Raw genomic sequence first — 15768 nt, forward strand, 5'->3', positions numbered from 1 at the left:
TTGCTTGCCAGAAGCCGGCCGGGAAGGTCAAAAATGGCGATCACATGACCACGGAACACTGCAACGGTCATAAATGCGAACCGGTTGCCAAGTGCCCAAACCGTGATCACATGACTGCAGGGATGCTGCAACAGTCCTAAGTGTGAGGAATGGTCATGAGTTGGTTTTTTCAGCACCGTCGTAAGTCCAAACCATCACTAAACAAATGGTTGTTAAGCGAGGACTACCTGTAGCCGGGGGGCTGCTGTTAGCGATGGACCTACAGTATATACAGAATTTCACAAGTGTGTGTTTGATGGAGCCGAATCTGCAGAATTTCTGCCGGGCGTCCTTGCTATATTCTTCCCATCCGCCATATTCCCACCAACGTTCATCTCACTGACTGGCCAAATAGTGGTGTCATGGTTTGCTTTAAACATGGCTTGTCCTGCAAGTCACCACGACCAATCCCCATACCCAGAATAAGAGAATCACAGAATGGGAAGAGACCCCCAAAGGTTATCTGGTCCAGCCCATGTGCAGTGCAGAATCCACTACTGCAGGGCAGGGTTCTTCAACTTTGGTAACTTTAAGAGGGGTGGAGTTCAACTCCCAGAACTCCCCAGCCAGCCTTGCTGGCTGTGGAGTTCTGGGAGTTGAACTCCACCCCTCTTAAAGTTACCAAAGTTGAAAACACTGCACTAGGGACTCTCTGACTGACAACCCACATAGTCAGTTGCTTCAAAGGGGTGCGCATGACTGGATGATTGAAGCCCAACCCTCTTTACACAGACTCTTCTGCTTTAACCCACGGCCTTTGGTCTTGCCCTCGGTGGTAATCAAGCAACAACTCCACTCCCTCTTTGGGGTGACGACCCTTCAGATAGTTGAAGCTTGCCATTCTATCTCCCCTCTGTCATGTCTTCTGAAGGCCCAACATAGTCTTCAAGTTCTCCTGATGTGGCTTGCTTTTCAGACCCCTTGTGTTGGCAGCCCTCCTCTGAACACGCTCCAGGTGGTCCACGGTCCTTAGATGCAGGAGCCCAGATGGGGTCTGGCCAGGGCACAAGCCAGCATAAGAATTGCTCCAAGACTTGGACTCTTTGCTTGTTAGAGCACCCAAGAGTGTATTGGCCTTTTTGCTCATGTTCAACTTGTGGTCAACAGGTACACCGAGATCCCATCCCCATCCTAGACTTGGGCCTTCCATTTTTCTCTCCAGGTACAAAAATTGGCAGTTCTCTTCAGTTCCATCCACTCCTCATGCCTGTTCCAGATCTTTTTGAATCTTCTCTCCTCTGAAGTTCTTAGCCACCCTCCCAGTTTTGTATCACCTGCAAACATGACTGTCACCTCTGCTCCATCCAAGCCTTGATAAAAATATTGAGCAGCATGGGGTCTGGGAGAATACTTCCCATACTTCGGGAATACTCCGGGAGGATACTCAATACTTCCTCCGCCAAGCTGAAGTGCAGCCATTAATGAGTGTTCCTTAGATGCGGTCACCAAACCAACTGTGAGGCCATCAAACAGTGGTATTGTCAGCCCTTCAAGGCAGGCTCAGTCAGGGTCCTTCATTCCTTCACTGAGGTCATCTTTACATTCCCTTCTAGGTATCATTTAGCTCATAATTCACCATAATTCACCATTTTATGAAGGGGAACATCACTAGAAACTCCAGGTCAAGGTAAATTATGTCTACAGCATGCCCCTGATCTACTAAGTTAATAATTCTGTCAAAGGAGAGAAGGGTCAGTTAGGCATGATAATTTACAGCAGACCTGTGCTGACTCCTGTTAATTTCAGCCTGCCCACCCCAGGGCTCACACACTCCTTGATCATCAGTTTGAAAACAGGGGTGTCTGCAGGGGTGCAGTAAAAAAAAATCAAGATGGTGGCAACGTAAGGGGTACTTTGATTGCACTGTGGTGGCCACCACCTTCACTTTATGACATCCACCAAGTGGACATCCTTGGGCCCAGCAGAGTGCCTTATTGAAGATGACAGTGACATACTGGGCCACACACACACGGCTTGATGCCCTGTGCTAACCCGGCATTTGGGGCTTCGCCCTTTGGCTGATTCCCAGAACACCTTTGATCGTTTTCAGTGGGTCAGGTTGCACAACATGCTAGATCAGATTAAAATAGGGAGGTGACAGCTGTGAGCAGCTGAGTGTTTTGCAGCAACCAGTGGTGGTCAGAAAGGGACAGCGCGCTTTGTGAATGCAAGTTGGCAATTTTGTTGGAGGCCGAACCTGCTCTCTGCACACAGAGTCATATTTATGGCTACCTGGGTACTTCCTGCAGACACCACAACTTCGGCGAGGCTGATTATGGAGAGTTGAGGACAGGAACAAGGCAATAGTACGGGAATACGCCACTCTGAGTCGCTTTGTGTGAGACAGGTGGCCATATAAATAAAATAAAATAGATAAAAATAGGGCAGGGGTCTAGAAGTTGGGCAAGCCTGTCAAAGTTTACTGTTGTTCTGTGGCTGAGTTTTGATGGCCCTCAGGCTCCGTTGCATCATTATTGTATTATTCTGGTTTTCTGTTTGCTTCTGCTGATTTTTAAACTTACGTTTCATGCCCGCTATCACAAGAGGTGAGATGGGCAGCTATATAAATCCAATAAAATCAATCTATGAAAGGCAAGGAAAGACCAAATGCTACATATCTTTATTCTTCTTTGGTTTGGCCTGGAAAAACAAGTCTTGGCATCCAAGGGGAGGCCCCAAATTGCTCACCTCCCCAGAAGGCTGTTCTTGTGGCCCTCTTGGCCTCCCACATTAGGTCCAACCTTCCTCCATAGGGGGTGAACTGCAACTCCCTTCACCCAAGCCACAGGTTGGGAAACACTGCCCAGGTCGGAGGGCCCTGCAGGAACACGCAACTCGGCGGCCTGGATTTTTCCAAGCAAGCACCAGCTTCTGTGGCCATCTTCGTTTGCAGCTACTGATCCTTTTTCCATAGTCCTCTTTCTGCAAGCATTGTGGGAAGCCAACTCCTATCTGCCCCCCTGTGCATCCCATCCCACCCCACCCTCCATAAAACATTTGGTGTAAATACTTAAATACAGTACAGAAAAATACACTGACCATTAATATTACGCAAGCATTCGGAAGACGGGGCAGGGAAGGGGCTGCGGTCTGCCTCACTGAGACCCCCAACCCTGAGCTGATGGTGCAGAGTCACTAACGGCATTCAAAATGGGGGGGGGGCCTTCCTGGTTTAGTGGTTAAGGCAACGTGGCACCAATGACCAATGCAGACATCCACATCTGACGTCTCGGTTCGAGGCAGAAGGCCGTTAAAAGGCATCAACGGAGGTGGAACCGGGGGCGGGGGGAAGCCCCCGGTTCAGACAGCAAAACTATCCACAAGTTTGGGCAGGAAGCAGGAGAACAGCGCACGGCTTGTCCCACACATCTGCAGTGTTTGCTTCGTCATTCGTGCCAACCGGTCCAAGCCACATCAGCACACACACACACACAGCACATACTTGGCACGTGCTCACGCCCAGAGCGGTGTCATTACACAGCCGCTCCCCCCTCGATTGTTTAAGACTACAATTCCCATCACGCCCAGCCAGCCCAGCCTATCGCCAGAGGGCTCCAGGTTGGGGGAGGCTGTCAAGCAAACAAAAGCTCAAAAGTCCAATGCCAGCAAAAGGCAAGAAGAGAATTGTGAATCGCCAACTGGGGCAGACAGATGCGTCCAGGTGCGTTCCTTTTGGAGACAACAAAACCGTCTGATGCAGGAATGCGTTTTGCTCCTTGTCTCAAGGGCACCAGCTCGGGGTCTAACAACAGTGCCTTTGTGAAGCCAATGACTGTTCGTTTTCTTCTTTAACACGCGCATATATGTTGTTGTTTTTTGCTCTACCCCAATTGTTCAGACAGCTTCCTCGGGAAGGGCGGTGCCCTGCTGCCACTCTGCAATGCCTCTTGTTCTGCCAAGTGTCCTTTCTTAATTATCTGCCTGCAGCATCTGATGGCTGATTCCTTGCTTCTCCCCATCCTCTGCCTGAAGGTCTGGATAATCTTTGGGGCACAGCCATCCTTCCCCACTGATTGTGGTAATTCCACAGAAGAACATCCAAGAAATAAACCTCCCTCTAAGGCAGTATTTTCCAGTCTTGGCAACTTTTAAGATGTGTGGACTTCAACTCCCAGAATTCCCCAGCCAGCAAAGTGGCCAAGTTTGAAAAACACTGCTTTAAGATTTCTTCTTCAGGCTTAGAGGGCGAGGCTCTGCTTGGTGTTATGTACAAAGGAGAGTTGTGGTTGCATCACCAAAGCCACCATCTTCACTTTTTTGACCACACCCTGTGGATACCTCTGGTCCCTGCAGCCATCACCCAGAACCTGAGCAGGCATGCCAGCGCAGCTGAGCGCACCCAGCAGTCTTCCATATCAAACATTTCCCAATGAACTGCTGAAGTTGGACATTGCACTGCTATTTCAAAATCACAACCACAGAGAGCAGGAAATTTAACCCAGCCTTCCCCGACAGGGAGCCCTTCAGAGAGCGGGACTTCAACTCCCATAATCCTCAGCCAGGAGACCACAGGTACAGCGGACAGGACACAGTCTAACCAGGTTTGACTGACAAGCCAATCCCGCTTCCTTCACCAGCTTTGGGAATCTGAGGCTGGTTGCTTGACCGTCTGGCTACAGACCCAGCGTGAGTTTTTGGACACGACAAAAACCTTAAGCGCACCTGCACACAGGAAGACAGACCGACCAGGAAGGACACACAACCCTAACTCAGTCACAGTGCTCCATCACTGTTACACACACACACACACAGACACAGACACACAACCTCCTCCTGGTCAGAACCGGGGGAACTGTCCATCAAGTGAGATGAGTTCAGCTGGTCATCACGGAGCTCCTCTGCCCCACTTCTCCCGTCTTCTCAAAAAACATGAAATCCTGCCAGCAGAAAGGAGAAAACACGTTGCGTGAGTGAAGCGCCTAGCGGTCTCCGGGAAATTTAGGAGCAGGGAGGCTGAGCTGCAGGGAAGGCGCGGCATCCGGATTCCAGAGCCCACATTCCCCAACGCTGACCCCGGGCCGCAGCCGGACTCACAATGAGGAAGCAGGCGCCCAGGAGCACCGCCTTGACCTTCACGTCCAGGTCCATGGGGAACTGGATCCCAAAGTTGTCCGTATCGGTGAAGACCTCCTTGAGAAGGCCACTCCACTGCTTGCTGATCCGGCCCACCCCGCGCGACTCGTCCCACGTCTTCACCTGCAGGGAGACATCGGGGAGGGCTGCCTCTGGTCCCGCGTGGAGCACGACCACCGGAACCCCCCCTTTGGCCTCAAATGAAAGATAACGCTATGCTTCCACTTGACCTGGTGCAGGGAGCGGACCCCCGTCTCTGTTTCTTTTCAAAGCCTGCAATATAGACCCCCACACGACCCAAAGGGCATTTTCTAAGACCCGATGAAAATATTCCAAAGGGCATGGGGTTCCGGAGCATGTGCAAAACGCCCCTCCCCCAATCTTGGGGGAATTCGAGCCCCGGTGTTATCTCCCGGCGCACCTCAAAGCTGACGTCCCCGCCACAGCTGCAGGCGAAGCAGGGCCCCACAACGCGCAGCACTGTCTCTTTTTCGACGTTCTGGATGGAGAACCTGGGCGTGAAGGGATGCCACGTCTGCACCACGTACCCGATGGTGTTGCCTGGGGGGCACTGCACCTCCATCTGTGGCAAGGCAAGGAAAGGCTGGCACCGGGGAAACCGTGGCCGGCTCCTAAAACCGGGACAAGCAGCCCCCGTGGCTGTGCCAAGGTTACCCACGATGCCCGGACAAATAAGCCCTACTGCGGTCTCACAGGATGGAGGGATTCACACAACAACACAACAGCTGCATTCACAATGGCGAAACCACAGCCCCGCTTTAGCTTAGCCCACCACAGTAGAGCCTAAGAGAGGCTTGCATCTGCCTGTCTGCAGCTGTCTGGCAGCCTGGCCAACAGTTAACCTCCTTGCCTGTTCACCGGGGGGGGGGGGCATTAAGAAAACCCTGAAAAGGTGGCAGATAACTTGGGGTCCAAAGTAAAAGCAATCCAGCTGCTGAGATTTCTGTCACCTGATTCCACTTCTCTTTAATAAATCTTGTTAAAGGAAACTTGGGGAAAATTTCACTACAGGTAGTCCTTGCTTAACGACCACAATTGGAACTGGAATTTCAGCTGCTAGGTGAAGCGGTCATTAAGCAAATCCAACCTGATTTTACGACCTTTGTGTGGTGGTCATTAAACAAATCACTGGGCGCTAAGCAAACCACATGGTCGTTAAAAAAATCATGTGGTTCACCACTGATTTTGCTTGCCAGAAACCGGCCAGAAAGGTTGAAAATGGCGATCACATGACCACGGGATGCTGCGATGGTCATAAAAGCAAACTAGTTGCCAAGTGCCTGAACTGTAATCATATGACTGCAGGGATGCTGCAACGGTTGTAAGTGTGAGAACATTTTTTCAGCACCATTGTAAGTCCAAACCATCACTAAACAAGTGGTTGTTAAGCGAGGACTACCTGTATCGGTTAAAGTTGGCTGTCAAGAGTTTGATAAGACACCAACCCAGCTTCTCTATCAGGAAGGTCAGAAAAACCTTAACCAGGACAGTCCTCAAGGGCAGGAAGAGACCCTTCCTCACCCCTCAGCAGGTTAAGGGCACAAACTTAAATCTTCTCACTTCTGAGAAACCAAGTTTCTGGCCCTCATGATCAAACGCACAGGCACCCCTGTTGAAAAGCAGGGAACAGAGAACAGCTTTGGCAGCCCCCTGCCCCCCTTACCTCCTGAAGGCAGCAGGGGAACCAGCAGCTGACGCACTTCAGTGGCCGGACGAGGCGGATGACTTCGCGGCCGGTGGGGTCGTCCAGCCGCATGGAGAAGCGCCGCAGCGAGCCGCAGCAATTGCGCGTGCAGCAGTCGTTCTGCTCCTCCGCATGGAAGATGTGCTGGCCCAGGCTGTTCCGCACCTCGTACTTGTTGTTGCCTTCGAAGCCAATGAAAGCTGCAGGGGGAAAGGCTGCCATTTCAGGGGATCGTGAAGAGGGACGATGGGCGCCTGGCGCAAAAGCATGCTGCAGGCTCTGCAGCGTCGTCCTCGCAGGACACTGATGATGTCCGCCTCGCGTCCGATTTTAATTCCCCGACAATCATTGCCACCAGGGCGTGAAGCCTAAACCTGGATTTGAAAAACCCGGTGGCCATGTTCGAATTAAACATGAATACCCCAGGTGACTACAGGGAGAAAGGGGGAAGGGCTGGCAAGGCCACCACGGTGTCACCGCACATGGCCTATGTCATCTGCGACTGATGCAACTGACAGAGTTTGTGTCGTTCGTGGAATGGAGCCGTGGCATTAAAAGGTCACCACTGCTTGGATCGCCAGAGTCACAGAGGCAAGTTCCCACAAGAGGTGGCCACGGCCACGCTTGCCTCGCGTGCCAACTGAGTTGGCGCGCAGCTCCTGTTGAACACGTTCATGCAGTCCCTCCTTTAGAGAGAGAGGCTGGAAGTCAGCCAGCCGCAGAGAGAACTGCACAGGGAGGTGAGCGGGGACCCCCCGGGAGGGGCTCTGCGGGGGCCCCGTTGATCCCTCCAACTTCCGGCACTAGGGATGTGGATTGTCCCCAACCCTAGGGACGAGATGTTAGAAAGATCCACTGCATTCTGAAGTCTGAGTGTTCCTGTAGTTTTAATTGTTAACGCTAAACGGTTCCCTTGTTATTCAGCTTCTCTATTATCAAAAGAGAAGAATAGGAGCTGCTTAGACTCCCTTTCAGGCGGAGCACCTCTAAACCCGAGAAACTAAATCGACAACATACTTGCACTCGCTGCGTGACGATGTCGCGATGTGTGGCCAATGTGCTGACTGCAGGTTGCACGTGGTGCCACTGTGATGTCCTTGTGGCTTGCAACAGATGCCCGACACGGGCGTCCCAGGCAGTCCTGCCCACTTAGCACCTACAGGGCCCCCCCACCGCCATCGTCAAGCTCTGCTACCTCACAACTCCCCGTGCGCAAGTTCTAAAACGCATTTCAGCTCTTCTGGGACCGTACCTTCCAGAAGTTCCACTTTCTGATGGATCAAAATTTGGTCCACCTGAAGAGAAGCAACAGGGCAGAATCAGAGAGAGCGGCCTTCCCGGGTGACATCACCAGCGCAGGCAAGCAGGCGTGTGTGCAGAGAGATCCTGAACGTGGGCTGCAATGCATGCCTCCACAATTTGGGGTCCCGCTCTGAGCACCCCGTCCGGGGTCCTCCATCTCCCAACCGCTCCTGAACCCCCCCTCTCGACGCTGGGAGGCTCTTTTCCAGTTCCTCTGAATGCCAAACAGCTCCCCAGTCCGGAACGGGGACCACAACAGCAGCCCCCAAACCCCACTTTGTGGCTGCTTATAACAGGCGTCTTGGCCTAACCCTGGATGTGCACGGGGGGAGGAGGGGGCAGAGAAGGCAGAAAACAGCCCAGGGAAAAATCTTCGTAGATAATACTCAGGACTGAACTGCTGCGGATTCTGCAGCTAACCATGGTTCACAGGTGGCACCTTCATCCTGCAGCAAAGCCAAGGTTTGAAATGTGGGCTGATCAGTGCATGGGCTGTTCTCAAGGAGAGTGCGATAAGAGGTTTTCTAGCGATCAGCCAGTGCCGTGATCAGGCGCCACACTTCTGGCCGATCTAAGCTATTTCTGGCTGCCTTTTGTTGGGAAGCACCAGTAAGGCAGTCAGCAGAGCCTCCTGCATCAAAAGCAGTTTTTTACTGGGAACTGCCAGGGATTGAAACCAGGGCCTTGCAGGCAAAGCACACCTCCCACTGTTAGAGCAGATTCTTGATGTCTGCCGTCTTAAGCCAGGAATTGCAATCCTTCTACACAGATGCACTTATGAACAGCGGAACCTTACACCAACCCATCCCGCATCCCACCCAGAAGGCGCAGAGCAGCTCTGAGCTGGTTAAGCATTGCCCACCCTCTCCCTAACAACCCTGTCTTCCAGCATCCGCAGTCCGTTCAGCAGCAGAGCCAGCCCTGGGCTTACCTGGGTAAGATACTCCAAGCCATGAGGGATACTGGTTGCCACAGGCAGGTAAGGGGTAATAGCAGCATGAGGATCTGGGGGCTGGTGATGCTGAGGCGCAGCGGCATGGTCCCGGTATCCTCGGGGTGGAGGCTGTGGCGGAGCAATGTGGCCAGCCCCATGGCCGGCAGCAGGATAGAAGCCTGGGCTTGGTGCAGAGGGCCCAGCGTGTGGCTGCGGCACAACGGGGTAAGGGGGAGACGCAACAGGATATCCTGGCTGTGGAACATGGTACCCTGCAATAAGGACCAAAGAGAGAACAGCTGTCCCAAGAGACCCATCGGGCCCCGACTCCTGAAACTGTTGCTGTGCCTTTAAACAAGGCAGGCAGCCTTTTCCTACATACAAACAGAGGCAGTTTCCAAAGAGCAGAAATGCAGAATGGGAAATGTAGTATTGGATGGTAGCAGTCAGTCCCTCTTGCCCTGAACAACCCAGGAAAGAAAAGGGAAAAATAGAATTCTGCTTGCAAAACAGTTTCCCCCCCCCAAAGTCCTTTATCTCTCTTTTAAGAGAAGAACAGGTAAGAGACAGGTGAGATTCTGCTTGTCAGGATTTAAGGAATGATGTGCAGACCGGGGCAAGCGCAAAAAGAAACAGGGAGGCCCAGAAAAACGCAAAAGGTTGGCAGTGGGCCCTGCACGGAAGATGACAGGACGGTGACCTTCCGCAAGGGGCCACAAGCCCAGCAAAGCCACCCCCCCACCCCAGCTCTGCCAAATACGTTAGCACTGCAACTCCCAGAATGCCCCGGCCAAAGGCCATGTGAGCTAAGGATTCTGGGAACCACAACTGGCGTCCGGGAGGAAGACAGTGCCACCAAGCAGCTTTTGGAAAGAAACAGGAGGGTTGAGGAAGCTGGAAAACAGGGACAGGATGCAGAAAAGCTTACTGGCACCCAGCACAGGGGCTGGTGGGGCTCAGGGCGGGGGGGCAGCGAGGAAGGAACAATGCGTGGAAACATGGACCGCCGAGGGTTGGGAGGGGGGATGCCGCTCACCCAAGCTCCCCATTTCTGAAAGCAAGGAGCGGAATCAGAATTGGAATCTGCCTCACACCCAGGGGGACTGTGATCAGCTGCAGCTGGCCAAGGGATGTGCTCTCTGCACATGCTCAGGAGCCCTCCTTCAGGCAGGGATGGAGCAACATATGCAGGGAGGAAGGGAAGGGAATGAGCACAAGAGAGGGCTGGGGGGTGAGCTAAGCCCCAGGGAAAAACTTATCTTACAAGTCAAGCAGGCCGAAGGTTGCTCAGAGAGGCTGCAGACACATTCGTTCGTTCGTTCGTTCGTTCCTTCAATTTCTATAGCCGCCCATCTCACCTTCCCAACTCCAGAAGGCCATCAGGGCTGGAGCCAGCCCGACCTTGGGCGGGGGGGATGATGTGCCATAGGGTTACAGCAGGTTACACCATCACATCAGGAGCAGAGGGGGTGACTCAGCCTCCCCCCCAACAGTGCCTTAACACACCCAGGCACATTCCAGCCGCGCCCTCAATCCACCCTCCTGGCCCTGCCCAGCTTCAGATGAAAGAACTGCAAAGCCACCAGGAGTGCCCACGTCATCCGTCACCCCAGGCTCCTGTTTCTGTGAACTGGCCGTTCTCCCTCCCTCTCAGGCAGCTCAGTCCGTGCATCCCCCTCTGGGAAGTTTCTGGTACTGCAATGCCCATCGTTCCCAGCTTTCTGTCCCCAAAAGGCAGCAGGGTGGGAAGAGGGCAACATTTCTGAGAAGGCTGCAGGACAGGCACCAAGGCACCCACAAGCCATCACCGTTTGATTATACCGATGTCATTCTCGCCCTTTTGTTGACCCAACACTCTGGATAGCTTGTGGCAATTAAAAAATACACCAGGTGGGAAGTTAAGACTAAAACAAGGCAATTAAAACCAAGACAAAATTATAGAGGGAGGGAGGAAAAACAAAACCTCTGAGAGCAGTTTATCAGAAGGATGATATATATTACGTTTAGTTTCGTTTCTCCTCTTTCCGGCCACCTGTTGCTGCAGATGAGCAGTAAAAAAAATCATAGTACTAGCACTTGGGAAGCAAAGAACAAAAAAGAAATGGTGCGGGCAATTTGGTCAAAACTCAGCAGATCCAGAGAATTTTCCCACCTAGCAAATGATCAGGAAACCCACACGCCTGGATTCTTTCCCTGTTGAAGTAGCCGCTGTGTCTTGGGGCAAGGAGTTCCTGAGCCTGTCTGTGCCCTCCTAAGATGTTTTTTTCCCTTTTGTCTGCCCTGACTCTTCCACCACTCAAGCTTCACCCAGATCCCCCACTGACTAGGTTTACAGAACTGTTTGCTCCTGATGATGATGGCCAAGTCTCTAGAACAGTGTTTCCCCCCCCCCTCGGCAACTTTAAGATGTGTGGACTTCAACTCCCAGAATTCCCCAGCCAGCATGGCTGGGGAATTCTGGGAGTTGAAGTCCACACATCTTAAAGTTGCCGAGGTTAGGAAACTGCTCTAGAACAAGTGTATTGTTTCCTCACTGGGGGATTGGTACGTGATAACCTCTGGGCCACGTGCAGCTTTTAGAAACACACCAGTTTCATCAGCTCTAAGTGCAGAGGAAATTACAGCCAGAGCAAAAAGTTTAGTCGTCTCATCTGGGGATACACTGGCAGGCTGTCCAGAGATTCAGCCCGAAGCCAATTCCACTGGATCTCCAAACAGAATCAACTTTTCAAAACAAATCAGCGAACCATTTGAACAGCTGAATTGTACCCCACCCCTCCAAATCAACTCAAACCATTTTTGCCTGCACAGAGAGTTGTTGTTCTTGTTTTTTTCAAATCACCGGCCAATTTAACAACTGGATTAGAATACCCAAATCAAACTGTGTCACTTTTCTGAACTGAAAAATCCAAACTGGATCTGAAAGGCAGGCTGGATTTTGCCTGATTCACACATCCCCAGGCCACAGGCTGGCTGGAGGCAGGCTCGTTTTGGCCCACAGGAACTTGCCATGGGAGCCAGAGATGTGGTGCTGCCAATTTGTGGCTTGGCCTTCCCCGCCACCTGCCATGCCATGCCAAGCCGACACCTCACCTTTTCCTGACAGATCCTGCCCAAGAACCGGTGCTCCAGTTCGGCAAGCTTGGAGCCCCTCAACTCTTGAAAGAGGAGGGGTGCACAAACACAGTGAAGCTCAGCCCTCTGGCCTGGTGTTTGCTGCCAGAATCCCCAAAACTTCCCAGGATCAGAGATGCAGGCACGTCCAGTGGTAAGAACTGCTAAGTAGAGCATTTTCTGGCGATAGGCGGGTAACTGAAATGCAGATGTGGAAATACTGCTTCCTTTTCCCCCTCCCCCTAAATGAGGCAGCCCTGTGTAAGAACAAGGCCTGGAGCAGAGGTGAGAGAAAACCAGCAAACCTGTGGCTGCCATAGTCCCCGACCTCAGAGCAAAGGGATCCCCACTCCTGGCGACTTCGGATCAGCACCTGCCTCCGCCTTCCATCGGGAGATCCCTGCAAAAGGGTCAGAGGGTGCGGTCAGTGGTCTCACTCCAAGCTGCACTGGGCCCACAGGTAACCCTGGGGAAGATGGGGAGAGCTGGGGTGAAACGGGGACTCCATTCAACAAGAAGGGGGGGCTCAGCATCTGCCCCCAAAGATCCTGGGAGCTCCTCTCACACCACCTGACCCCCTTTTCCAGGCTGCCTCCTGCAACAAACTGCCCATTGATTCATCAGACCAGCCTCCTTCTAGCTGGAGCCCACCCAGAATGCATGGGATTGCAGCTCCCACAAGGCTCTGGCAACATCCTGGCTGAGCACCATGGGAGCTGGAGTCCAACACCCCGGGAAAGTGCTGGATTGGAGACGGCACCCCAGATGCATCCATTGCAGCAGGCCTCTGCTGGACTCAAGCAGGCACTTGCTTTCCCTGGGCAAACGCAGCCGGTCGCCCTCCAGGCCAAGCCACAATCTGACCCCCAAGTCTGCAGCAGTCGCTGCCCTGGCCCTGCTCTGCATTTCTATGAATTTGCAGGGCAGGCCAAGGGGAGACCAGCCAAACGCGCCCACAGCAGAACAAACGGAAATGCCAGTACAGTTCGGTAAGGCTCTGGCTTTTCACCTGCCGGAAATCCAACCGGTGAGGAAGGCCTTCCCCGCCGAAGCCAAGGGCGCCTCTAAGAGAAAGCGCCAAGCCGAAGGCTCGTCCCCGCGGGCCCTTTCGGGGAGGCCAGGGAATAGCGAACAGGGCCACGTTCGCACCGCTGCGGTACGAGAGCGCAGAGCGGCCCACCGGAGCAAGCCCTACCCGGGGGGCTGCAAAACGGCCCGGCCCGCCCGTTTCTCTCCGACCCGCTGATCCAGACCGAGCCGGGAGGCGGCGGGGCGCTCGGCTGCCGCACGGAGGCGTCCAGCCCCACACGCCGGGGGCAGAGGCCCTTCGCAAGGCAGCGGCCGGGACGAGCCGCTCTCCCCGAAACGGCCCTTCCCCGGGCTGCGCGCCGCACGTGACCGGCGTGAAACTGGACCCCCTTCCCGGGGCTGCGCAGGGCTCGGCTCCCAGGGGCTGCCGGGGAGGGGGAGGGGGAGGGGGAAGGCCGGAGCGGAGCGGAGCCTGCCAGCGCCCTCCAGCCGGAGATGGGCCTTCTTCCCCAGCCAGGCGCCCCCCCTATATGTTGGCAGACGATCCGGCAGCTCCGCTGGTGAGCGCAGGATGGGAGGGCCCGGGCGGCGGGCGGATGATCTAACCGCTAAGCCACGCTCCCGCTCCCTCCTTCCCAGCCTTCCTCCAGCTCGGGGCCTTTCCAAACGCAATCCCACGCCCTGCCGCCCCAGGGGCTTCGGGAAATAAACACAGCGTTGCTCCGGCTAAAAGCCACACCGTGGATGCCCCTCCGCGGAACCCGGGGGGCTGGTGACGGGCTTCGCTTGCTGGCAGAAAAGGGCCTGGGGCGGAATCCACGCCCGCCCCCGCCAGCAGCCTCCGATTTTTGCCCGAAAAGGGAAGCGCCTGGCTTCTCCGCAGGAAGACCGAGCGATTCCCCGTTCCAGCCTCGCTCCTGCTGTTTGCAAGAATGTGGCCGAGTCGTTTTCCGACGGCAAACTTTAGCACCCTGAAGGCATCCTCCGGTCCTCCCCTCGGCCTCGCGTTTACGCCCGTGTTTGTTACTCCTGCTGTTTTACTCTTGGGCCTGCTAGTCCTTTGATCCCGGCCCGGCCCCGTTGGGCTTCCTCTCCAAGAAGGAACGCAGGCAGGACCTTTTCTGTCCGGGGGCGGGGGGAGAAGCCCACCTCCCGACCGGAAAATGAAGGGAAGGAGACATTTCAAAGCAGCAGCGACTAAAAAGGGCCATCAGACCATTCGTTCCTTGGCGCAACCCAACGCGCAGGCCGCTGCGTTTCACAGAACTCCTCGCCAGGCGGAAAACCCAACCAGAGAGACCGACGGACGGACCAACAGGGGCTCCGGATTGCGAAGACGGGGACAGTGGCCGGCTGGCAAAGTCTCGGGATCGGGATGAAAGGGGGGCGGGTGGCGTGCAAAGAATGATCACACACGTTTCTGAAGCATTCCGGGGGGCTTCAAAATGGGGGGTGGATTAGAGGTGGGAGCGGTTTGGCTTCGACTTAGCGCGAACGGTGATGCCGGCCGCCGTGGTTTGCAAACCACGTTTTTATGGCCCTGAGAACTCCGCCGTGTTCGTGCGGCAATCCTTGCCCTGCTCCACCCCGGCAGAGTAGGCCGTGCCGGGGGCAAAACAGAGTAAGGGAAGCCGCTTCTCTAGGAGCAGCGGAGCGAAAATGGAAATCTATCCCCGCAGAGACGCAGACGAAAAGGGAGGAGGAAGAAAAGCCTTCCCGAGCCGCTCCCGGGACTACCCCGCCCATCATGGCCAGGGATGATGGGAGGGAGCCGCGCAGCCTCAGGGAAAAAAGAAAAAAACCAAGCTGAGCCTCGGGCGCAGCCTCTTGCAAACGGAGCCAAAGCGACTGCCGGCAGGGAGGGAGGCAGGGAGGGAGGGGAAGGGGGCTCCTCCTTGTACGGATCCCGGGACCCGCGCCGATCCTCCCGTGCCTCGGATCTTCCCCCGCCCCCCTTCCCTCTCTCCGCCCCTCCCGTTACCTTCAGGCCCAGCAAGAAGGCGAGCGGCAGCCGGGAACGCGCCTCCAGTCCGCAGCCCCGCGGGCTCGAGAAAGCGAAAGTGGGGAGGACCCCGCCGCTCTTTGTTCTGCTTTGCGGGGAAGGCGGAGCAGGAGGGCGCCGGGGAGGGGCTGCGAGTGCGGGTTAACCCCTTGCGGGGACTGCGGGCTCCGCCATTCGCCCGCCTCCTTTGAAGGCCGGCCGGTTAAGACGTCGCTGGGGCTGCGGGAAGAGGGAGCCCGGGGAGGAGGGGCGAGAGCGGGGCCCTCTGCGCGCCGCCGGCGGCCGCACGTGAGAACGGGGCCCGCGCTCGCCCCTGCCCGGCGCTGCCGGTCCTCTCCTCCGGCCCCGCAAGACGGCCTGGCCTTTCTGGCGAGCCTCCTCCGAGGCACCCTTGCGGAGGAGGGCTTCAGCAGGCGGGGTGGGGGGAGGAGGAAAACCAGGGTTCCGGGGTTTCACACGTTCGTTCTCTAGGTTCCAGCAATATCTTGGAGCTCAGACCACCTGCAAAGCTACATGCCAGATTAAAAACATGAGGTTGCTGTGAGAATGGGGCAGCCAGGTCTTCAGCTG

At 55.0% G+C, this 15768-nt stretch overlaps 1 protein-coding gene and 1 long non-coding RNA gene across 2 annotated transcripts in view; one reads left to right on the forward strand and one right to left on the reverse strand.

Moving 5' to 3' along the window:
* The window catches only part of LOC134495998 (uncharacterized), a 159640-nt gene extending 153151 nt beyond the window's left edge, over positions 1 to 6489 (forward strand). Inside the window, exon 3 of the long non-coding RNA XR_010067858.1 lies at positions 6274 to 6489. This is a non-coding gene — a long non-coding RNA (uncharacterized LOC134495998). The remainder of the gene's footprint in view (positions 1 to 6273) is intronic.
* On the reverse strand, positions 3945 to 12615 carry PLSCR3 (phospholipid scramblase 3). Its single transcript, XM_063301707.1, has 7 exons — positions 12473 to 12615; positions 9051 to 9325; positions 8070 to 8112; positions 6797 to 7017; positions 5534 to 5695; positions 5074 to 5235; positions 3945 to 4916 (listed from the first exon to the last, which is right to left on the reverse strand). Exons 1-7 carry the CDS (start codon positions 12483 to 12485, stop codon positions 4854 to 4856), a joined length of 939 nt encoding a protein of 312 aa, XP_063157777.1. The 5' UTR covers positions 12486 to 12615; the 3' UTR covers positions 3945 to 4853.
* Between the last annotated feature and the right edge of the window lie 3153 nt (positions 12616 to 15768).

Source organism: Candoia aspera, chromosome 4 (assembly GCF_035149785.1).
Source record: "Candoia aspera isolate rCanAsp1 chromosome 4, rCanAsp1.hap2, whole genome shotgun sequence".
NCBI lineage: Eukaryota > Metazoa > Chordata > Lepidosauria > Squamata > Boidae > Candoia > Candoia aspera.